Raw genomic sequence first — 24,136 nt, 5'->3', positions numbered from 1 at the left:
TGACCAGTGATGACAAGTGCTACAAAGAAAAGTGAAGCAGGCTGAGGGAGGTAGCAGGGGCATGGAGGGCTCCCCAGATGTCACATGAGAGATGGATGGGGCTGCCATTTCATAGGCAGATGCCAGAAGGCCTGTCTGTTTAGCTGATGAGAACTGCGGTCTGAGGAAAGTGAGGGGACACACCATGCACATATCCTGGGTGATATCTGGGAAGAGTATTCCTGACAGAGCAGCAAGCACAAAAGGTGGGATGGGTACAAGGGGTCAGGACGGCCTGGCAGGTGTTGGTAGAGGTTGGGAAGTGCCCAGCTCACTTGGCATCTCATAGGCTGTGGTGAAAACTTTGCCTTCATCACAGTGTGTCTTTTTGTTACACTGTGTGTCCTATGCTTCATTATAAGGTTTTCTTTGGCATCAGTTTGTGTCCCCCTCACTTAGAAATTTTAAGTATGTTATTAGCAGCAGCTGTGGCAAAGAGGGGGCTTGGCTATATCAAATAGATCTATTATTTATGTAATCATTTATGCTTCACTTATTCATTGCTCAGATGACCAGAGTCCTACAAACAAAGCAGTAAGAGTCAACCTCAGGAACTCTGCAACTGAGAAAAGTGGACCACACAGGCCAAGTCATGTGCCATACTATCCTACAGCTCTGATGCTAATTCAGATAAAATCCAAGCAGCTTTGTTTTTTTTTATGTGTGTAGGGGGAGCTTGTTTAATAAAGCAACAGCAACTGGTATTTGGGATAATGGAAGAAGATGAGGTTTGGAGATGAGTTTCTTGAGTTTGAATCTTGATTCTGCTACTTTCTACTGGCAGGGTCGTAGCAGTGCTCAGTAAATATTGATGAAATAAATACATGGATGGAAGAATGGTGGTTTTTTTGTCTGGAAAATTGAGAAACGATTACTCATACTTCATAGGAATTCATGTGTGGAATAATTGAGTTAATGCACCTCAAGTAACACGGCTTTTAATGCATTCCCAATGTTACTAGGATTATTGTACAATGGGAAATTAGAGGGAAAATGCAATGTATCCTCCGGATGAAGTGCACAGATATTCTCAAACACTATGGACAGTTTCCTGTCTGTCACCGGAAGAGACCCAAACAATTGTTCTTCAAGGCTGTTCCACCTTGAAATTCAAAAAAGCCATTTTCACAGGGAGGAGGCCAGTCCGCTCGCCATCTGGTGGCCATATGTGTAATTATCAGCATCTGTCCAGACAAGCGTCCTCATTTGCTCTTCAGTCTGAGACAAGATAGATTTTACTCTGGCTGTAAAATTTATTGCTTCTTGGGAGGTAACATAGCGAATGAGCACAGCACGGCTGTAGAACCTGTGGACCTGGTTTGTCTTTTCCCTCCATAAGTTATTAGGGCAAAGACATTGTCAACCTTACAGGGTTCTGTGACGTTAAAGCAAAACCTCCCAGAGAAGGAACCATCATGAGAGATCTGTGGGTGGTGCAGTGGAAAAGCTTGTGTACCAGCTTATAAAATTTTCAGCAATTTTGCAGTGCAGTTGTTAAACACAGCCAATATTAAAAATAAATTATATAGATGTATACTGAAGTTATATCTAAGACTGGCAAATTGTCTCCCGAAGTGGCTATACTGTTTTGCATTCCCACCAGCAATATATGAGAGCTCCTGTTGTTCCACATCATTGCCAGCATTTGGTGTTGTCAGTGTTCTAGATTTTGGCCATTCTAAAGGTGCATAGTGGTATCTCATTAGTGTTTTAATTTGCATTTCCCTGAGATATATGATGGGGGACATTTTTTCATATGCCTGTTTGTCATCTATATAGCTTCTTTGGTGAGGTGTCTGTCAAAGTCTTGGACTCATTTTTTAATTGGGCTGTTTTCTTACTGTTGAGTATTAAGAGTTCTTTGTATATTTTGGGAAGCAGTCCTTTATCAGGTGTGTCTTTCATGAATATTCTCCCAGCCTGTAGCTGGTCATCATCTTATTCTCTTGATACTGTCTTTCATAGAGCAGAAGATTTTAATTTAGATGAAGTCCAGCTTATCAGTTATTTCTTTCATGAATCCTATCTTTGATAGTATATCTACAAAGGCATCACCATACCCAAGGTCATCTAGGTTTTGTCCTATGTTATCTTCTAGGAGTATTTTGATTTTTCACTTTTTAAGTCTATGATCGATTTGCAGTGAATTTTTGTAAAGTTGTAAAGTCTGTGTCTACATTTACTTTTTGCATGTGAATGTCCAGTTGTCTCAGCACCATTTGTTGAAGAGACTATCTTTGCTCCATTTTATTATAACCTCTGCTGCTTCATCAGAAATCAGCTGACTGTGGGTCTATTTCTGGTCTCTGTTCTGTTGCATTGATCTGTCTCTTCTTTCACCAACACCATGCTGTTTTGATTACTGTAGTTTTGTACTAAGACTCGAAGTTGAGTAGCATCAGTCCTCCAACTTTGTTCTCGTACATTTTTTCCCAGATACCTGGTCATTAAACATTTACCATTGCTTGTGATCTGGTTTTGGACCTACTACTGAGTTGAGTGACTTAATACAAATTGTCCTCTGACTTAATACAAATTGTCCTCTCTGAGCTTTAGTGTACTCATCTGTGATTTAAACATTAGAAAAGAAGATGAGTAGGATCTAATAGTTTGTTTCCTGATAGAAGGGACGATGACACAATAGAGTGGTCACAGTGGGATCTTTGAAGTCATTCAAGCTGGGTTCTAATCCCACCTCTATCACTTACTGAGTAACCTTCAGCAAATTATAAAACATTTGGGGCTTCAGCTTTCATGTCTATAAAATTCACATAATGAAGTGAGTGGCTAGCATTAAATAAAATAATACTTGTTTTCCATTTAGTTACCAATTTGTGTTAAATATACACACTGCCTCTTATCAATGAAATATTCTGAAAACCAACACTTTCAGAAATAGACCATCAGCGTGATGCCCTGTAATTAGGGTAATGGACTTTGGACAAAATTAGATAAAACTTGGCTCTAGTTACAGTATGTATTATGTCTAGGAGTTTTATGATATATGAAAGTAAACCATTAGGCTTTCATGTCCTGATGATTAATTATGGGACAGTTCAAGGATGCAACTTAGGATCCAAGTGGCTAATGTATGTGTGAAGAGGTCTGTTTGAGAAATCTCTCCAAGTCTGTTGAAACTTTCAGAAATTCATTCCAGCAATAAATTGCTGCAGCCATTCTTTGGGTTGAGTGGGGAAGGATTAAATTAGGAAAAGACAAGGGAGCAGGAGGCACGTGCCGGCTTTAACAGCTCCTCAAGTAAGGTCAGAAAGTACGCTCTTTTAGGAACGTGTATTTCAACAAGTACTTGAACACATATTTCAATAGCTGTGTTGGGGTTAGTGGGATAGAAGCGTCTGTCCACAACAAGGCTGGGAGATATCTTCCCACTGACTTGGGTGTCTTAGGGGATGGAGGAAAGGGGGGCTGGCAGGGGGAAGTGAAGGACTAAGACTTCAAAGGTCTGATGTGGGCAGTGGTGTGGGTGGATTTGTATATATGAATGATCTCCATGGATTCACAAAGTGCGAAAGATCACTGTGTTCTACTATATTTATACAGTGAGAGCCCAGTAAGGGAAAAACATTTGCCTACATTTAGAAGCAGAGAAAGAAATGAGGTCAGAGGCTACCACCCAGGCTCCTTGACTTGTCCCTTGGTCAGCCCCTATGTAATGGGAATGCATGACTGAAGGTCCCAGGCTTGTCCCTAGGTAGCCCTATGACACCCAGCAATGCTTTCTAATGCACTGTTAAAATGGGCTTTGTTTTAGAGTTTATCTAATAAATGTTTACTATGCATCTGCCATGAGCCTAGCACAGTGCTGCATGTTAGTTTAGGGAAAACAAAGTTTAAACAAACTTTGGTCTTTGTGACTGAGGGCTCTAGCTTATTCTTATACTCATCTATAACATTAATTTTACATGCTAACCACTAAGCTAGACAGAGCATGAGATGGTTTCAACCTACAGAGAGTCGGAAAGACCCTCTAGTGCTGGGAGGAAGGGGCGGGTAAGGAGGGAGGAAAGAAGCCAGGATCGTCAGTTCAGTATAGTATCCCTCTGTGGGTGTCCACTGAGTTCAGCGACTGTGCTGTAGGTTTCACGATGGTTTTCACCTTTAAAACAAGTATCTTACAATTTGGCTCTGTTTCCTCCATCCTACAGATATCGAAATGCACCTGGAGAGGTTAAGTTCCTCATTGTAGATTTCATGTTTTGGAAGCTTTAGCCTTGGGATTTGAAGCCAAGTCTCCTTGTCCCCAAGTTCAACATTCATGCCACTGCATTTTAGCTGCTTCTGAGTATTAAAAAAGTAATGTTTAACTTCCCCCAAGGCCATTGTCTTACGCCTCAGTCTAAGGTCCTTGCTCTGAGAAGCCTTCCTGGGAGACACAATTCTTCCCCCAGGGCAGAATTAAGTATGCACTTATTTGAGTTCCCACAACACTCAGTATTGACCCAGCCAGAATGTGGGCTCCTCATGGCCTAAGGTCTTTTGTGACTCAGCGCCCTGGCACAAAGGGATTCTAAGCAAAGTGACCTTCTGCCCCGGCTGTTGTCACACAGTGCAGTGACTCCTTTGTTTTTAACTCCTTTATTTATGGCTACATTATGTTTCTTATCGGAAAAAGCATTTGTTACATTGAGCAGTTATCAGATGCCTTTCCTTTTCTCTGAGACTTATTATTTTCTCTGTGTGGTGGGGAGACAAAATACTATCCTGTAGTCTCATTAATGTGTGATTTTATAAAGTTTGTGACATTAACTTTGAGCTGAATATTGTATCAAGGCCATGGGTTGTGTCTGAGGGAAGGTGAAATCTAAAATAGTCGGAGAGTAATCTGAAGTTTATTTCTGATCATTTATGTGGCCTAAGGCTTGTTATTTTGGTTAAGGATATGATCTATAGGATGCCGAATTCCATCATTTTCAAGATGTCTTGTGTTGCTGAGTTCTGCCACTAGGGGGCAGTGTCATCCATCAATTCATATCTTCAGCACTAACCCTCACAGAGGTGGACGACCGGGACATCAGTGAGGGAACAAGAACGGGCATTTGTTGAATAAGTCTTAGATCCTGGCAAACACAATAAAACTCTGGAAACACTGCCACAGTAGAAAGAACACGAGGTTCTTGTCTAGGCTCTGTCTACTTGCCCTGTGACCTTGAGCGAGCCTTCTTGATAGGCCTTCTTGCATAAAATGAAGGAGTTACACCAGATTAACTCTAAATGCATCTCTGATTCTAATTTCTGGGGCATCTAAATTCATCTAAAAGCAGGCTAGTATAAGGTGTTTTGACGGCACTATGTAGCATTCTATTTTGCTTCTTTTCAGCCAAGCTCATGTTTCTGGATACACATGTTCAGTCACCTCTGCATGATTTCTCTTTCTTTTCTTGGATAGCTTATTGTATTTCATTATAAAGTCATTCTTGCATGTGGAATGCTTGTCACCTCAGAGGGAAATGGTTCGGAGTTTGTGATTGGTTCACATCTAAGGCAAAGAGGAATTCACTGTTGCCTCCCTTATTCTCGGCATTAAGAAACTAAGCCGTATCATGCTTGATATTACAGCTGTCCTCGTCTGAAAAGAAGATGATTTCTTCTGGATATGTGGTTAATGCTAATGGTTTATCACAAACAATTTATATTATATAAATGCTTTGCCCTCAAGTAAACTTTTACCCATTTTTGGGAATGGAAAAAAAGTCAGGCTTCAGGGAAGGTAAGTTCTTGAAATCTGACAGTTTTCAGAATATGATTGCAAGAAAAATGACATGAAATGTACATTAACATAAATCTATAATGCTCAACTTGATGAAAAATATCACCATAAAATCATGCCATTACTGAACCACCATTATGTTTTTTTCTGTGACATTCTGTGAGAATGAATAAATTATCTGAGAATGTGTTTGCATCAAAAATAGAGAATTTTGTAATAAACACATAAATCATCCAAGCATTTTCCAGCAAGATGCCTGATCCTAAAAATGGGGGTATTCATATTAATTTCCCCCTTTCCAGCTTCCTCCTAGGCATAGTACCTTAGAGCTCTGGGTGGTAATGGGAAACCATCAATTATGGAAGTGTAGGAAGAGAAGGTATAAAGAAAATAAGTCTTAAAAAAGAAGCTTTCCATACAAACTCTCCACACGCCCTACAAGCCTCAGCTTTTGTGAGCCTCGCTTTCACTGAGATCCTCTCTGCCCTTATTGCCTCAGTTTAAACTGAGGCCTACTTTTAAAAAAGTCACATTTTTGCAGCTCCCATAACCAACACCCCCTACACAACTGACAGCACTCACTCACGTCTGAAGATCATGTCCTTGGTGCGCTCTTGAGGAATTGGTTTGCTTTTTTGTTATTGACAATTAATATCACATAAAGAAGTGTGATCTCCTTTTTTGCTTATGCTACCAGGAAGCTCAGAGGCAAACTAGTAGTTTCATTTTAATAGGATGTACTGATATGCACCAAAGGACCCTGAATTTTTATCTTTATCTTAGTCATATAGTGCATGTACATTTTCCTTATGATTTTTATTTTTACTTTCTCCTATCTTACTGTGCAAATTTTTGTTAACTATAATATTTTTGCGAGCTGAGGCAAAGTGTAGATAAATGTATGGGTGGATAGTTGTGATCCTGCAATTTTTAGTGAGAAATATGTATTTGGTCTGTATCCCTCTTTCGGACACAGAGCTCCTCCTTCTTGGAATTACCTAAGCGATGAGAGCTGTGAAGGTGTCATTTGTTGTATCATGGAGATGACTTGGGTCACACCTAAGGCTGGGGGCTGGTTGCCAGTGGGGCTAACCACGTGATTAGAAGGAGGGAACTTTGAGGGGCACTCCTGTCCCCCTGACCGAGGGAAGGGTTAGGGGCTTGAGACTTAGTTCAGTCCTCCAGGGTCAGTGAGTTACTAAACCAGGCCTCTGTGAGGAAGCTTCCACTAAAAACCCTAAGGATGGGGTCTGAACAGCTTCTGGGTCGGTGAACATACGGAGATTCAGGAAACAGGGAAGCGCCATGCCCTTTCCCCAGAGCTTGCCCTGTGCATGTCTTTCATCTGGCTGTTCCTGAGTTATATCATTTTATAATAAACTGTTAATCTAGTTAAGTAAAATGTTTCTCTGAGTTCTGTGAGTCTGTCTAGCACATTAATTGCGCCTACGGAGGCAGCCACTGGACCTTCCAATCTATAGGTCTGTCAGAAGCACAGGTGACAGCCTGGGCTTGCGACTGGCATCTGAAATGGTGGTGGGGACAGTCTTGTAGGACTGAGCCCTAAACTTGTGGAATCTGGTGGTATCTCTGGGTAGATAGTGTCAGAATTGGGATGAATTGTAGGATACAATAAGAATTGCTTAGTAGTGGTTGGCCCCTTCCCTCCAGTATTGGGATTGGGATTGGAACCTTCTTAATAGTCAAACAGACATTGATATGTAGAATAGTGGAAGCTAATGCAATCAAAGAAGTGAAGGTGGATGTCTACAGTTAACTATAAAAATACAAGGGAATTGGGAAGCCAATTTCTTGTCTGCTTTCTCTCCAGGACTCATTTCTCAATGAATGCCTGTGGAGGTTCTGTTGTGACCTGGAACATTTGTGAGTCAAATGATTGTGGACTGATCTGGGGGCCCACTGTATGTCTGGTACTTTTCTCCATCAAGAGGTGTGACAATTCTTTGTCTACATAGCTCACCTGGTGTTTCTCAGGACTAAAATACGTCAGGTAATGGCGAAGAGCTCTGAATCAAGTGCTGTGTACATGGAAGGTACTGCCATTTTTAAGGACTAAAGGGGCACTAATGTGAACGCTCCCATTGTGGGGGTTTTAGGAGAGGTATAGAAGGAAGACAGGCAGGGATCCGTCTGTCTGTGCAGGATGCAGTGGAGAGATGGGCTAGGAGACTGTTAATGTCTCTTGCTTTTGTTAATAGAATGAACTGAATAGTCATAAAAGCCCCGAATGCTTCACATTTCAAAGAGGAAGAAGTAAGACTCAGAAAGGGTGGGTGCCTTGCGTGAGGTCCCGGCCAGGGAGACAGGGCCTCGGTTTGGCTGCTCTCGGTGATCCGTCCACCTGCCTCCTGTGGTGGGTCTTTTCTCTTTGTCCACCTAGGCCCGCCCTGTGCCTTCTCTGCCCTGTCCTACCACACTCACCATCTGGGGGATCAACCAGCATAGACCGCGTACGGGCTGCCCTGCCCTCTGGTTGCCGGCTGGGGTCAGCCACTGGGAAGTCCCAGCCGGAGATCGGAGGAAGATTGGGGAGGAAGGTCCACGTGGGTCGGTGGGGTCCTTCAGCCACTGGTCCTTTCAAGGTGCTGTGCTTCTTGTGGTTTCCATATGTCCCCCCAACACCGGGCCTGGGGGTGGTGACAACACCGCTGCTCTTAGCCCCAGTTCCCATACCGTCTCTTGTTCTTCCTCCATAACTTACACACCCTAGTAAATAGTTCTTTAATAAACTTCCTCAGGTTATCCTAATTTGAGTGAGCCATCTGTTTCCTGTTAGGACCTTAACTATTTTACTTTCCCTTTAAAGAAAGTGGGATATTAGTGGTATATTATAGAATATATAGAATATAGCATTAGACACATAAAAGATGAATTTGGTATGTGTCGGTTATTGGGAAATGTAAATCATGGCATTCTCATTTTTTCCAATTGGGCATTGTGAGAGAAGATGGGGCACAGAAGGAAATGATGAGAGAAGCTATAATGTGTATGATCCAATTAAATTTCTTGGGTTATCCTCCATTTGTGCTCTCAGCACTACTGAAATTGATTATTTCCTTCCAGCTTCCTACCTGTGTCTTCATCTTCAAATTGAGTTGCTTTGCCTAAAGCTTTAAAATCTGTTTTCATATGAATTAATCAACGTTTTAAAATTAGATTTCTATCTTGTGATTTTCCTGGGGCTATGCTTAGAGAAATAACTTAGTTATATATTTAACACAATCTATATGTTTCAAAACAATTCCTCTTTGAAATTGCCTAACACAGAAGATGAATTTTCATAACCAATTTCTCATCAATAAGGTAAGGCAATAAAAAAACATAAGATGTGTAGGAATCTTTCCAAACTTAGTTATTTCATGAAAGGTATTTCAATAGATCGCCTTGTTTAAGAAAATCTGTGACCACAAACAAAAATGCAAGAGGGTCTTGGGAGCAAAGAAATGTACTTGTTTTTCAAACTTTCTGACTTGACTTTACCTTTAATGTGCTGGCTTCTGATGTCCTTGGAAATGGGTTTGTCCACCTGTAGAAAACAACATGGCACCATGTTCTCTTAAATCGTGACAATGATAACATTTAATAATAATGCTTTGTATGGTTACATTCCTAAGGATAAAGACCTAAGTCTGTGGACTTGTCCTTCTCAGAGATCACCCTCTCTGTGTGGTTGGGGGTCAGTCAATATGTATAAGTAAGTATAATTACATGTATCGTGATGCTAGTGATGCGTGTTGTGGTCTCAGATGGCATTTGGCATAAAAATACTTGGCTTTATGATCCAATCCGGCTTCTTATTGCTCTGAAACTTTGGAAAGACATTTAGCATATTATGAGCCTTAGGTTTTTCATCTTTGTAGGGAAAATAGTCAGTTCATGTCATTGAGTCATGAAGGTTAATATGTGTGATCAAGTATATGCATGCGATCAAGCAGCAGAATAGAGTGTGTGGCCTTGTGTGGATGCTTGTGTTGGGGTCTCACCTCCATCACCTGCTGGCTGTGAGGCTCTGGCAAACCTTTTAACCTTCTGAGCCTCAGTATCCTCATTTGTGAAATGGAGGCAACACAAGTTCTGATACCGCAGGAGGGTGGGAGGGTTACAGCAGACACACGGTGCAACGTGCTGGGACAGGGAGTGGCACCTGTCACGCTTAATAATTGTTGGCTCTCATTATTCATGTTATTAAAGGTGTTGGTAAACTATGAAGGGCTATACAATTGCTAGACTTGAGGGTGAAGAATATGTTGGAGACATCATAATGATATCCAGTGTGTCGGAAAGCACTGAAACCCAAGTCAACATCGGGGTCTCTGATGGCTAATTTGATGTGTCAACTTGACAGGGCCACAGGGTGCCCAGATGCACAGGTCAAACATTATTTCTGGGTGTGTCTGTGAAGGTGTTTCCAGATAAGATTAGCATTTGAATCAGCAGACCGAGTAAGGCAGATTGCCCCTCCCAGTGTGGAATCCACTGAGCGCATGAATGGAATGAAAAAGGCACAGGAAAGGAGAATTGGGTCTCTCTGCCTGACTCTGCGCCGGGGTGTTGGTCTTGCAGCCTCCACTGAGATTTACGTCACTGGCTCTCTTGGTCCTCAGGCCTTTGGACTCGAATTGGAACTCACATCGTGGGCTCTCCCGGGTCTCCAGCTTTTAGATGGCAGATCGTGGGATTGAGATTCCATAATCACTATTTTACGTTACGTTCATGCCTATGTCTGTCTATGTCTGTATGTCTCTATTATCTCTCTCTGTCATCTCTTTTTAACATCTCCTGTGTTTCTAGAGAATCCTGACAAATACAGGGTCTTAGCCTTGCTCTTTATTGATGCCAAGTTGAGGTGGCCAAGGTGGATGGGGGGAAGGATCACTGAACCCCCTGCTACCTCTTACCTTCTGATGTACAATGTCCACCTCTTTTCTCTGAAATGTTGAACCACAGTATTTATGCCTGGGAGGACTGTGGCTCTCCTGCTGGTCAGTCTAGTGGACTTGAGCATGGCTTAGATTTTGCTGCTGTGACTTTCTTCATTGTACCATCAGCTTCGAACTCCTCCAGGGTTACCCTGTGGAGGTTTGGGTGCAGCAGGGCTTTCCCAGTGTTCTTGATGTAGCTGAGCTTACAGCCTTGCCTGCGCGCCTGCCCCACAGAAGGGGTGTTTCTCAATGCTCTTGCCCACCTCCCATTCCTAGCCTGGTCAGCAGAGCAGATGTTCTCCGTTGTCTCTGTCTTAGGTGGGTCCTGGGGGCTTTGGGCGTTAGGGTTGGGACTTCCTTAGTATTCCTGCCCTTTCCCCTTTGGTGGCTAAATTGCATTTTCTGTCTTTGGACATTTGGCTCCACTGGATCTTTTACATGAGACAGTTTCTTCCCATTGCTTCCCCTCCAGCAGTAGGCACCCTGTGATGGTATTAGTATAGGATCCTGAGCTCTCTCTTGAGACCACTCCCATTTTCTACCAAAATAAATATTAGAGCCTACTTTATACCTGCATCAGTGCTAGATTATGAGGGAACAAAGAGAAATAAGATTTAAAGGACCTAGACCTGCATACAGATTTGTGTTTACAACAGATTAGAACACAGATCACCCAACCTCAGCACCATGGAGAGTTGGGGCCAGATAATTCTTTGCCATGCGGGGCTGCTCCAGGGATTGGAGTGTGCTTAGCAGCAGCCTCTCCTCCACCCACAAATGTCAGTAGCACTGCCTTAGACCTCACAACCAAAATGCCTCCAGACTTTGTCAAATAGCCGCAGGGTGCAAAATGGCCCCCGATAAAAACCACTGATTACAATGCAATGTGTCCTTGATGTCAAAGACTGCTTTGCATTACTTTCTGTAGAAGGCTTCTCCAAGGCCCCTGGCTGGGCTGAGTGAAGAGCTTCATTCTCTCTTTGAAGCCTGTGCTCACCTCTGTCTTAGCCCTTGGATTACACTGGAACTGCCACCTTGGGCCACTGCTTCCTCCATTAGACTGTGGACACCAGCTCATTTTTTATCCCCATTGTTGAGCACATGCTTTGTACATAGTAAGTGCTTAATAAATGGAAAGATGGGCAGTGGCTTAGTGGCTTAAGACAGCTGTAATCAACCTAAGGAGGCTAGATAAGAACTGGCCTCTGTAAGAATTATTGAAGATCCTTTTCACAGGTAGTTTAATTTCAACATAAATGTGCAGAACTAGTCAGAATTAACTCCTGAGAATCAGGTTATGAAGAAAAATATAATCTGTTTGCCTTGAACACTTCATTATTCAAACATTGGTTATAAGAGTAAAACTCCCTCTTTATCTGAATTGAGGCAAAATCCTTATTTAATTTAGAAAATCACTTCCCACTTGGCCAAAATTGTGTTCTGCCTCCCGTAGCCCTTTTTCTCACATGATTTCACTTGACTTAATATGTGAGATTATTATATATGCAAGTCCCACTTGCAAGTGATCTAGCAAAGGGAAGAGATTTGCTTTGTAACAGAAAGCTACAAAGATATTATGAAGGAATATAAAGTAATAAGAATGGAGGCTTAAATTCTGGCATAGTTGTTTTAAAAAATAATGAGAATTATCTTTAAAAAATTCTTCTCATGAAGGCTTACTTACATGTAAGGGGGATATTAATCAGTGATTTTTAGGGAAAGGAAAGCTCAACTTTTCAGGTGAACATTGTCTATTCCTTTATAACCAGACCAGAAAGTGTGTCTTCAGCCACTGACTGGTTCAGTCACTCTGAAACTCTTATTGTTCCCTGAACACGTGTTATGCTCTCGTGACGTGTACCCTGAGATGTCATCCTCCTTGTCAAACCGGGCTGCCCCAGTCGCAGTTCTTGGTCAAAGTAGCACATATTCACATGAGAACTTTGAAAGCCAGACGGAAAGCGTTCCACGTGATAGACGTGAGCAAGGGAAAGACTGGGTTTCTTTTCCTATTAAACAGTTGCTCATATTTTGACATTGAATTCAAGTGATTAAGTTTGTGGATTTTTATTCATTTAATCAGTACTGATTGAGAGCCTCTTACATAAGGGCACTGTGCTAGCTGCTGTGGTTACAGGGGTCCCCAATCCTCAGTGAGATGTCATCTAATTGACTGACTGCTTTGTGCTGGGGCTGCGGTCTGTATGTACTGTCATGATAGCTATCTATTTTATATATATAAATATATGTTTGTTTTATAGAAAGGCAACCCAGGCTCAGAGAGGGGATGAGTACCTGGCTTAGAGGGACAGAGCTCATAAAAGTTGGAGCTGTTAAAATGGGGATTATAATGCCCCTCTTACAAGGTTATTTTAAGGATTAAATGCCGTTCGTTCATCCATTCCCATCTGTACTCAGGAAGTCCCTCTGTGACTGCCTAAGTCTGCTTTATTTTTTCAAAGCACTTATCACTTGACATATTGTCTACCTCTTATTTTTTTATTTACTACAAGCCTCCTCCTACCAGCATGTACGTTTCATGAGCGCAAGGCCTTGGTTGTTCAAGAATGCATGCATTCTGGAGCCGATCATTGTATCTGGTCCCTGGCGGCACTTAACGCATATTTCTTGAATGAACTTGCCGAGTGAATGGTTCAAATGTCTAGCTTGGTACCTGTGTGAAATGGAGGTGTTCAGTATTTCATTGCTCATCCTGCCCTCCCACTCTGGGAGATGTGTTCTGTGTAAATGACACTGCTTGGTAATATGTGTGGTTTCCTTTTCTTATCAATATTAACAGAAGCCCTCAAGCTAAATAGATAAACAATGTGAACAAATAATGCACAAGGAGGAATCTGGTATAAATACTCAAAAGCTTGTTCACATTCACCAATAAATGTGGTGCAAATTTAAGACAAGAACAGTGAACTCCCTTTAAAAATATGGCTAATGAAGAAATAGCAGTTTTGATGAGAATTTTATGAGGTAAACAGTTCCTTCCATATAGGGCTTCTGAGAGGGAAAACTGAAATGATTTTTCAGGAAAGACATTTCACAATATGTATCAAAAGTCTTCAAAATGTTTTCACTCAGTGGTTAAATAAAATAATTAAAAATCCCATAATGGGGTATACCTATAAAGATGTTGCTATTAATGCTTCTTTATCACATGGGAAATTATTTTATAACCAGAATTTAATGTGAAAGAGAAGAAAGCCAGGTATATACTATTCAAGGAGTCCCTTGCATGAAACACATCAACCAAGTTCAATCACAGATTAAAGCATGCATCATGCTTTGTCACTTAGGAAATATTAACATGAAATGCACCAAAACATCATGACCTATAACCCTGCAACTTGAGAAGTGATTAATTTGTATTTTATGCATTTCTGTAGTAGAAAAATTAAGCATTAGCCACAGTGTAATTAAAAACAAAATTCTGCATATGTGTTTAGAGCATTTGCAATTAAAGGATACTTTCACAAGTTCATCTTTTGTTGTCTCTAAACAGCCTTTTGAAACGAGCCTGGTAGGGACTTTTATTCCTGGGTGTAGATGGGATTACAAAGAGGCTCAGAGCGGTTGTGTGACTGACTTATTACCACCCGGTTAGTGGTTGGTGGTATTGGGCCTACAATCTGGGCAAAATGATGTGTTGTTATCAGCGAGACTTGAGGTCCAATTCTGCTCCTGGAGAATGGGAGCATTAGATGAGCTGCATGTGGGGTCCTGCGCCTCTTGTCTGGCTCGCAGAACATGGTCAACAGTGTCAGTTCTCCTGCCTGCCAGGTGCTTATCCCACAGGACCGTGAGCCCACCAGTCATACGGGTCAGCTCCCCTGACTCTTCTCAAACCTGGCCCGCTCATCACCTAGCAAGGCGCCTTGGGAATGAGAGGTGGGGAAGCTCCTGGCTGCCTGAGGAGCCCTGCACAAGCTTGGTTCACAGGGTCAAGCCTTTACTCACTTCCTCCAGCCTCGTCCATGTGCCCCTGGTTTGGCTCTGCATGGGGACAGAGGCGCTGGCACCTGCGGAAAGGGGACTGTCCATCAGACCCTTGAAATAGCGTGTATCTGTGAAAAGAGTAAAGTTTAAAGTCATAACTTATGTGGACTGAGCACACTACAGTTTAAGAAATAGTTGCACATCTACAGACTGACTGAGTCCTCACAACATAGTATGAGGTAAGAATTTCTCTCTTCCACTGACCAGCCGAGGAGACCAAGGCTTGAAGAGGAGAAATTACTCCTCTTGGTCCATACGTGTCAATGCCAAAGTCTGCACTTGGGTGGCCTTCATCCTGTCGTCCACCTGGGAAATTTGCCTTGATTTTCAAGGCTTAGACCATATCCTGCCTTGGAGAATCTTCCTAGATCCCCCACACAATACCCACTCCTTTCTGTATTATGCACTTTCTATGTTGTGCACTATTCCATCGCATTCATCTTTTGATCCTTTTGTTTCTGACACTAGATTGTAACCTTCCTGAGAGCATGGATCACGCTTTGTCATTGGATCCATCCTAACGTGGTAACTGGCACACAGTAGCTACTCAGCACATGCTTGTTGGCTGAGCACAAAGGAATGTCCCCATTATTTACGAGGGGATTCTCTGCAATCCCTTACAGATTTATTCCAGTGGGTCAGGCCCAGAGAAATCACACATGCTTCCTCCTTTCCCTCATGGCAGCGTGCTTTATCTAAGATTCAGAGAACTTGCTGAAGCTGCCCTGTGTGCCTCAGTTAGAAAGAGGTGAAGGTGGCTCTGAAATTAGGTCTTCCTTAGTCTGAGGCAGCTTGGGTCACTGCCATGCCCTAGTGCTACTTATGTGTCCACCTCTAAAACAAATCAACCAAGTTTAAGTTCTCCTTTTTACTCTGTTCCCCATGATGCAACCTTCATCTTAACATCCCTGCCTGTTCACCCTCTGCCATGCTCATCAGTCGTTCCTAGGACTCAAGAAGAGCATCGTGATAATAATAAATAATAGTGATGGAGCTCTGACTCATGCCAGGTCTTTAGATGAGAACTCAATAGGCATTAGAGAAGAATTCTTTGGGACCAATTTCTGTCACTATGAACCCTATTTTCAGAGAGAGAACATGACTTTTAGGGGCTTGCTCAGGGTTACACAGCTAGTAAGCCATGGAGATAGTATTTTCACTGAGAGCTGTTTAATTCAGAATCTGCAGCTCTAATTGCTGTGCAATATAGCACCATTTTCAGAATTTAGGCCCTAAATATTACCTGCATATTCTGATTCCTTAATTGGCCTGGCTGGCAAAATTTTCATGGATCGCCATGCCTCGTCCACAGGAAGCTCGGGGTTCTCATAGTCATCATCCCTGTGGTCTTCTGCTCCATCCAAGGCGGTAGCGAAGTTCCTTTCCTGAGCAGAAGGAAACATTCAAGTGAGTCAAGGGAAAGCACAACAGTGACAAAGATTACAGGCTACGCTGCTAGCCAGGGGAGTGATACAGATTCTCTTGGCCGGGAATTAAGGGTTTAAGAGGTGGGGGTATGGGTTAGTTAAATGCTTGTGGTAGGCAGAATTCTAAAGATGTCCTTAAACATGCCTCTCCTTTGTTATTCAGTCAAACAAAAATCTAGGTGCTGCTGTGAAGGGACATTGATGATATCAGTAGGATTAATTAGTTGTCTTTGAAATAGGGAGATGATCCTGTGTTGTCTGAGTGGGCCCCGTATAACCACATGAGCCCTTCAGAGAAGAAAGGAGATCTATTTGCAGAGGATGTGATTTCGTATATAGAAAAATCCCAAGGAACCCACTAAATAATTTTTAAAACTAATAAAAAATTCAGCAAGATGTTGGGATACATGACCAACATACAAATTTTAGCTGTATTTCTATACACCAGTCATGAGCTCTGAGTCTGAACACCAAGAGTAATAGGATTGGGTACCAGTCTACCATAGATGTAACTGTTATCATAGGAATCCTGGAATCTGCATTTGTGCATTGGGATCTGGAGCTGACACTGTGCTATGCATAAGCAGGCACACTAATCTCAATAATCTTTTGTACAAAAAGATCTCTCGTTCATCATACAGAGACACCAAGTGCCCCTATACCTTCCCTGGGTCTCAGAATGCTCACTAGTTTATAGAAATGGTGTTTGTCTTCACTAGAGCCAGAGAGAGAATCCAGATGCCACAAAGTGATGTAGGCAATATGTGCTGGAAAGGAGCTAACAATCTGAGAAGGCTGTGGAATATTCTGGGAGAATCTTTAACATCTTTAAGTTTCCGTTAAGACTCCAAATGGCCATGGCTATGAATAACAGGTACGGTTACAAGACATTTTCATGCACATTCCCCAATTAGTCCCTTAACATTAGGAGCTTTTATCTTCTTTTTAAATGCAGAAACTGAGAATGGTAACTTCTGAAAGCCACACAGATCCCAGGTACCACAAATGGTCAGATCAGATCTTCCCACCACATCCACACCAGGAATTGTTCTGAACACTGAAAATTAAGGACAGAGAACCCAGGGCACACCTTGTGTTGCAGTACTCATGATTTTGACTTTTCACCAGATATTGCAATGGCCAACAGTGGGAGCCTGGGCTCAGTGCCTGATTTTTAAGGTCCTTTTTAACTCTGCAGGGAGCATTTCATCTCTTCCTAGCCAGCTGCAGCCACACTACATGGATTGGGGAGAACCTAAACTCTTTCCTTGGTCTCCCAATTATTTTATAGTCAACATATTTTATATGGCTGAACATGTAAAGCCAAAGTTGTTGGGTTATAGCCTAAACTACGGTTGTTGTCTTTTCCACATAGCAGATTCTTAATATATGTTTTTTAAACAAGCACATAACATAATAGGTTTTAACTATAATAGACAAGTAGATATGATTCATTATATTTAAAATAAAACTCTGTCTCTCTTTCTGGAATGAAATAAAGCCAAATATATGTATTTGGTCCTGGGGGCAAGGATGTCATTTTTTCCATATTTATGCTTAAAAATTTCTATTTATACTATAATTTGCCTAGATATAGAAGTATTTTGTCAGAGTCTACTTCAAATTTCTTTTTGAATTAGATGATACAAATGTACACTGAATAAATATAATCACACATGGCAACCAGAAGTGTCTTAAATGAGACAATGCATGCAAAATTTTGAGCAAAATGACTGATGGTCAGTACTCAATCAATATTAGCTGTCAATATTACTATGACTGCCACCATAATAATGCATATTATTTTAAAAAGTCAGAAATAAGGGAAGGCCACCTGTCATGGTTTCTGCTCCTCCTCTCAAAGTCCCTCTAGCTTTTGTTAAGTAGTTTTTATGTGCCATGTGCTTTATGTACTTCATTGTATAAGCAGAGAAACCTGTGAGGTGATGTTACTATAGTGAAGAGACTTTGACTGAGACAGGCTTGAGTTTAAATTCTAGCTCTGCATTATTCTAGTTCTCTAATGTATTTGGGCAGCCGCTTGCTAGCCCCAAGCCTCCAAGTGTATGGCTCTTTTTATCATCATGCTATCAAAGCAGTTTGATGAAGGTAAAGACTAGTTACACCATGTGTCCAGTTTCCCGGTTGGCAATACCACCGGGTGGGGCTCAGCAGCCCCCAGTCTGGAAGGCCTTTTGGACTCCACTTTGATTTGAGCAACTCTGCTCATTTGACATAAGGATGCAGAGGTAATTTAGAAAGTCTGTGTTCCCCATGGGCCTGAATAAAGAAAGAGGTGGGTCCCTGAAGACAATGGTTTTGACTTCCATTGAGATAGCCCTTGATTCCCACCCAAGTGCTCCCCAGGGAAAGCAAGTCATGAGTCGTGCATGAATTGAAGAATCAGACAAGTTATGAAGACCAGGTTTATCGAACTCAAGGAGTTAGGCGTAAATCACTGAACGCAGAGTGGGAGTAGGACTGTTTGCATGGCTGCACTGATGCCATGTCTCCAGAGGCTGGGCATCACAGCCATGACACCCCTCCTCCTTGGTCTGGTGTCAGGAGAGCAGCGCTCAGACTGGGGGTTCTTGGATGGAACACCAGGTGAGACTGCTGTGCTTGGAGGTAGCATGATCTGGGATGGAGTCACACCATCCGAGACCTAAATAATGGGTCCATGTTACGATTTTGGGGAGGTTACTTAATTAACTCAGATGCTCAATCTGTACATAGGGGATGGCTAAACCTACCTTATTTGGTTGTAATTAATTAACTGAGGAAAATGGATATAAAGGTTCTACTGTGGCACCTGCCTGTGGTAGGAGCTCAGGACAGTAGAGCTGAGTGTCTGGGCACAGCAGGATGGTGAAGTCCAGGGGCTCACAGCTGACCTGGCAAAGGCGGGGACGGCAACCAGGCTCCTCTCCAGAACTGTGCACAAGTGAGTTCTGAGCTGGAGTGTGGGTCTGACCCCTTTGGGAACTTATCAGATGGAAATTTATTGTAAGGACACCATTTATATACTGTCATGGCGACCACCAAGACTCCCCAGAACACAGCCTCCTTGGAAAAGTCTTGGACCTGCTGCTAAATCGGGAGCCTGAGGTGAAGCCCATCCGTGGTTCCCCCACCTCGCTAGACTCCCTGGAGGCAGGACACAGAGGGACCAGCCCGGGTCTGAAGAGAATCTATACCAACCCCGAGAATCTTGCCCTCACCACCAAATATACATATTCGGCTTTATTTCTTTCAAGAAAGAGAGTTTTATTTTAAATATAATGAATCACATCTACCTATCTATTATCTATCTACTGTCAATATCAGAGGTTCTTAACTAAAAGCTCAATATTCTCTACACATAAACCTACTTTATAAAGTATTTTGTGACTGAGTGAGTGTGTGTGCGTGTTTCCTGAGGTGAGGATTCCCTACCTTTAATTCAATTCTTAAGGAAGTCTTTCAAACTGTGTAGATCCAATGATTTTTACGGGCTATCTATATCTATGTGGTTATATATCATCTATCATCTCTTTATATCTATGCAATCTACCACTTACAGATATGTTAGTTAAAACTATTTATATTATATACATATGCAATTTAACAATAAAAAATAGTATTAAATATCTGAGTTCATGTTATAAATTTTGAATTTTATTAAAGTTCTTTGTAAATATTATTAATGGCTTTATAATATGACTATATCATAATATATGCAATGATTTTTATTATTGAATATTTAGAATGATTCCAGTGTGTTGTCATTTAAAATACATTATTATAAAATATGAATGAGTGTGTATAAATATTAATTCAAATTTTAGGTTGGTTCCTTAGTTTAAATTCCCCACCACAGAATGATCAAGCCAAAGAAAATAGACATTTTTATATTGGTTAATTAATATTATGAAATTGTTTGTGAGAAAGTTTGTTCCAATTTAAAATTTCACCATGAGCGTTAGGAAGTGCTGACTTGACAGCCCCATGTGTTCATGTTCTTACCTTTTTCAATTGTCACAATGGCCATGTGAGTTGATTTTTATCTCCATTTTATAGCTGAGGAATTGGGGTACAGATCTCTTTTTTTGCCTTTCCTTATATTATTGCTTTACTACTTATTTTTTCCCTGTTTTACTGAGAAATAATTGACATACCTGACTGTACGAGTTGAAGCCCCATAGCATGATGGCTTGATTTGCAGTGTATATTGTGGGAGTACAGCTTTTTACCCAAAAATTAGAATTCAATTTTCTCTGCCAGAAAATCATGTCATTTGGAAAAGCTTTTTGTTTGTTTTTTAAATTCACCCAGTACCTTGAAAAAAGCCACTTACTTTGTAAATGTCAAAGACTGACAAAATAGGTGAGGGACGTGGGTGACTTACATAATCCAGAAGAGGGTCATTAATAGTCCGGTACTGGCCTGTCAACAAAAGCAGACTGAAATGTTACTGCACAACATTGCAAAGACGGGGCCCTTCATTTTCTCCAGAAATCCTGTGCTCATTTCAATTAATTTTTCTTGACTGTAATTGCTCAAGATGAAACGCTGATTTTCACTTTCCTGCTCTATCTGCCGCTCTTGCAAAACAGGAGCAATTGAAGTGGAGGAAAGAAAAGCAAGCCCAAACCAAGAAGACGCTCTCTCTCCAGCAGGTTGGCATTCTCACTGAAGGGGAGTCGTGATGTGGGAGGCCAGTCCCCACCACGTCAGTGCGAACCATCACTCAGCAGACCTCAGTCAGTGAGGTTCGCCTTCCTCTCCCCTTTTCCCCCCTTATGGCAAGCATGTTGCATATGCAATAATCTGGCCATACATCTGTCTCCTTGAACAGACTGTGGGTTGTAGGAGAGCAGGGCACTACATGACCTTTCACCTCTCTGTAGCTCCAGGCACAGGGTCCTGTATCCACCAAAAGAATTCCTGATGGGCATTTGTTGAATAAATGTTGTTCACCTGCAGTTTTTAACCCTCCTTGTTTGGATTTGTTTTATGAAAAAGACTGCGTGAAGATCATCGAGGGGATTCAGTGTTCTGTGTTTTAAATTTTACCCCCAGATTTTGCAAAACCACCAAAGAACTGCTCCCACGATGTGCTGGTTTTTTTTGTTTCCCTGTAAACTTAATTTTCCTAAATTGCATTACAATTTCCCACTGTTAGTCTGCACTGAGGAACATTATAAGCAGAAAATGTTCTTATCCCATTCTCTTTATTAGCACATATGTGAGAAGTTTCTAGCAGGTCTCAGGACCAGAAGTGGTATGCTTTTTAGCAGTTGGTTTTTTTGATTCCATAGAAAACGCCAATCCTGTAAGAGACCTTATGTTCCTTCTTCCTTTGGCTACTAAGAGCTCAGAGCAAATTCTGGCCTGTGTCTAAGTTTGGAGCACTGTGGCGTGATATGTATTTCTGCCTCTTAGTCTGGCTTCATCATGTTCTTAAACTTTTGTTTTCTCTCTCTGAATTCTCTTTCCAGACCGGAATATGAAATGAATAGTGGTGAATTTGTGTCAGCATGCCCAAGCCTTTTGTAGGGGGTAATGTATGAATTAATGAAGGCTTAGCTCAGTGGAAACCCAACTCTCTGGGATTTGCCTCTGACCAGGGCAGGGGGAAGTGTCCACTAGCCAAAGCAGATCATGAGATAATGAGCAGGCAGGAGCGAAACACTGTCTGTACCTGCCACCGGTCCTAGCCCACGACTGTCCTAGGACACTAATGACACCGTCCCGTCACAGCACAACCACACCCCTACTGAGATACCTGGCAGAAAAACCCACAGGTTTTCCAGCCCTTCAGAATAGCAACTTGTACTCTCTCGTGAGTTGAGCTAAATTGATAAGGTTACCCTATAAAGACCAGCTGGCCTGGAAGAAGCGAATGAGCACAGAAATAGCTTTTGGATCTGCTGGGACCCTTGTGGTCTAGGAAAATAGCTCCACTGCTTCATTCTGGGTTCAAATAATTTCATTTTAGGAAATTGGCCTCATTGGACACGGTTGTTATACCAACACCCCCATGGAGAGCTGTGGGGGTCTCTTCTCTCCCCAGCTTTGCAGCCCGAGGCTCTCCAGGATTCCCCGAATGTGCTTCACGCCTCTTCCGGGTCTTTTGTATCATTTCACTTGTAGTCCAGACCTCTCCTGCTTTGCTTTCCAAGATATTCTGGGGCCTGTGAGGGCCTCTTGGGGCTTCTGTCTCTGACCTCTCCAGGCCACTTCATTCTCACTCAGCTGTGACAGCACTTATTTTCTGTGTCACTCACCATGACACTGAAATAAAAATAGGCAACATCTGATCGCTTCTTTGTTGTGTGCACGCAGGGCCCTTTTTCATGGAAGGAGGTCTCTGGCTCCCACAGAACCCATCTGTGTTGTTTATAATGCAGTTTTGGAAATGTAATTTTAAGAGCATGATTTTAAGAGTGTAAATCAGTTCATGTCACTCATGGTCCATGAAATACAGTCCCGACTCCCTGCCCCGCCGAGCTCCTGCTTCTTTCTAGTCTCCTCTCTGTCCTGTCTCTTCCTCCCTCTGAACTCCAGTCATGTCAGCTTCTTTCCAAGTCTCTCTGGCACGACAAGCTCCTCCTACCTCAGAGGCTTTGCATGTGCTCTCATCAGTCCAGAACATTCTTTCCTTGCTCTGCCCATGACTGGGTCCTTTTTGTCTATCAGATTGTGTCTTAAATGTCATCTTCCCCAGGGGACTGTTCCCAACCACCAGTCTCATAAAGATCTAGAGCACCTCTCCGGTCTCCACCCTCACTACCTCAAACGTCTGGCATGGTAGCGGGCCTACTGTGTGCTCAATAAACCCCTCTTCCTCTTCCTGTGGGGCTCGCAGGCATTCCTTTCCCAGTGTTCCTTGCACGGGGTGGCCGTGGCATGGCACTATGGCCCGGGACAAGGGGTGTGCGGGTGCCACTTGAGGCCCGCCCGCCTGACGCTCCTTGCTCTCTTGCCTCAGTGGCTGGCCAGAGACAGAGGACCCCCCAGGCCCTTAGGGGTCATGGAAGCCACGGGGTGACAGGAAAATGAATCTTGAGTGTCTGAAAGAAGACCTTCTTCAATTCACATTGGATTGTGATGTCAGCATGAAATAGATCTTTCTTTTATTAAACCACTAACATCTATAGTTGATGCATTATAGATGTTAGCTCTCTCTGATTAACAGCTTTTTAGTTTCTCCATGGCACGTAGGAACAAAGCAAACCAGTAAGTATATTATAGGGTTGCAGAGCGTGGTGCCTGTTTTCCCCAAGGCAGTGGTGGGATTGCAGGCTCTTGATCGCCCCTGTGACCAAGTGTATAGGAAATGCACAATAAGTGGGCGACTGTGAAATACAGCCGTGGTACCGTGGAAACACCCCAGGACCAGGAACAAGGGACAGGACTTCACATAGGACCTGCTCTCCTCCCCTGCTGAGTGAACTTGAGCTTCACATTCTTTCTTGTTGGGCCCTAGATCCCCCCCAAAGTGGTACCCCAAAACCTTCCAGGTCTTTAAGTCTTCCTGGAACTCAAGGATAGGCTGGATTTTCAGAGAGCTGTCTTCTAAAAAGATGAAGGAAGCTGCTAGTAGCTCCTCCTGTCACCATCCTGGAAGTGTGATGCCCATGTTTTATCTGTAGGCAGTCATGTGTCACTGATAACAAACAGCTCCAGAGAACAAATGGCTTCTTGTGCCCCTCAAGGAAACATGTTTTTGTAAAAGACAACGTTCCCTTGAAAGTTATTGTTAAGAGAGTAGCAAAGATGACTGTTTCATGAAGAGCTCAGGGGGTTTCCAGCCTGGCAGATGCAATCACCCCAGCCTTTGGCCCTCAGCTAGGACATCCCTTTTCATGCCTGCAGAGGTGTGATGGGACATTGTGGCTAATGCCCATCAACTCTTCTGGCCCTTTGCACCTTGGGTGCTTAAAGTAACACACACACACACACACACACACACACACACACACACACACGCAAAAGCAAAGAAAGCA

General features: G+C 42.5%; 1 protein-coding gene and 1 long non-coding RNA gene across 4 annotated transcripts in view; one reads left to right on the top strand and one right to left on the bottom strand.

Annotated features, from left to right (window-relative positions):
• Positions 1 to 24,136, bottom strand: part of CLNK (cytokine dependent hematopoietic cell linker) — a 195,571-nt gene that overhangs the window by 39,410 nt on the left and 132,025 nt on the right. For all 3 annotated transcript variants that reach the window (XM_036990849.2, XM_073237838.1, XM_036990850.2), the window contains exons 5-8: positions 20,533 to 20,570; positions 15,962 to 16,103; positions 14,680 to 14,786; positions 9,269 to 9,314 (exon numbers count right to left, since the gene is read on the bottom strand). In XM_036990849.2, the coding sequence (XP_036846744.2) occupies positions 9,269 to 9,314; positions 14,680 to 14,786; positions 15,962 to 16,103; positions 20,533 to 20,570 (333 nt within the window). The remainder of the gene's footprint in view (positions 1 to 9,268; positions 9,315 to 14,679; positions 14,787 to 15,961; positions 16,104 to 20,532; positions 20,571 to 24,136) is intronic.
• LOC140849665 (uncharacterized) overlaps positions 1 to 24,136 on the top strand; it is a 123,343-nt gene that overhangs the window by 66,208 nt on the left and 32,999 nt on the right. The gene's annotated exons all lie outside the window — the stretch shown is intronic.

This window comes from Manis javanica, chromosome 5, assembly GCF_040802235.1.
Source record: "Manis javanica isolate MJ-LG chromosome 5, MJ_LKY, whole genome shotgun sequence".
Lineage (NCBI taxonomy): Eukaryota > Metazoa > Chordata > Mammalia > Pholidota > Manidae > Manis > Manis javanica.
The sequence above is the reverse complement of the archived record's forward strand: the minus strand, read 5'-3'. Positions and strand labels throughout refer to the sequence as shown.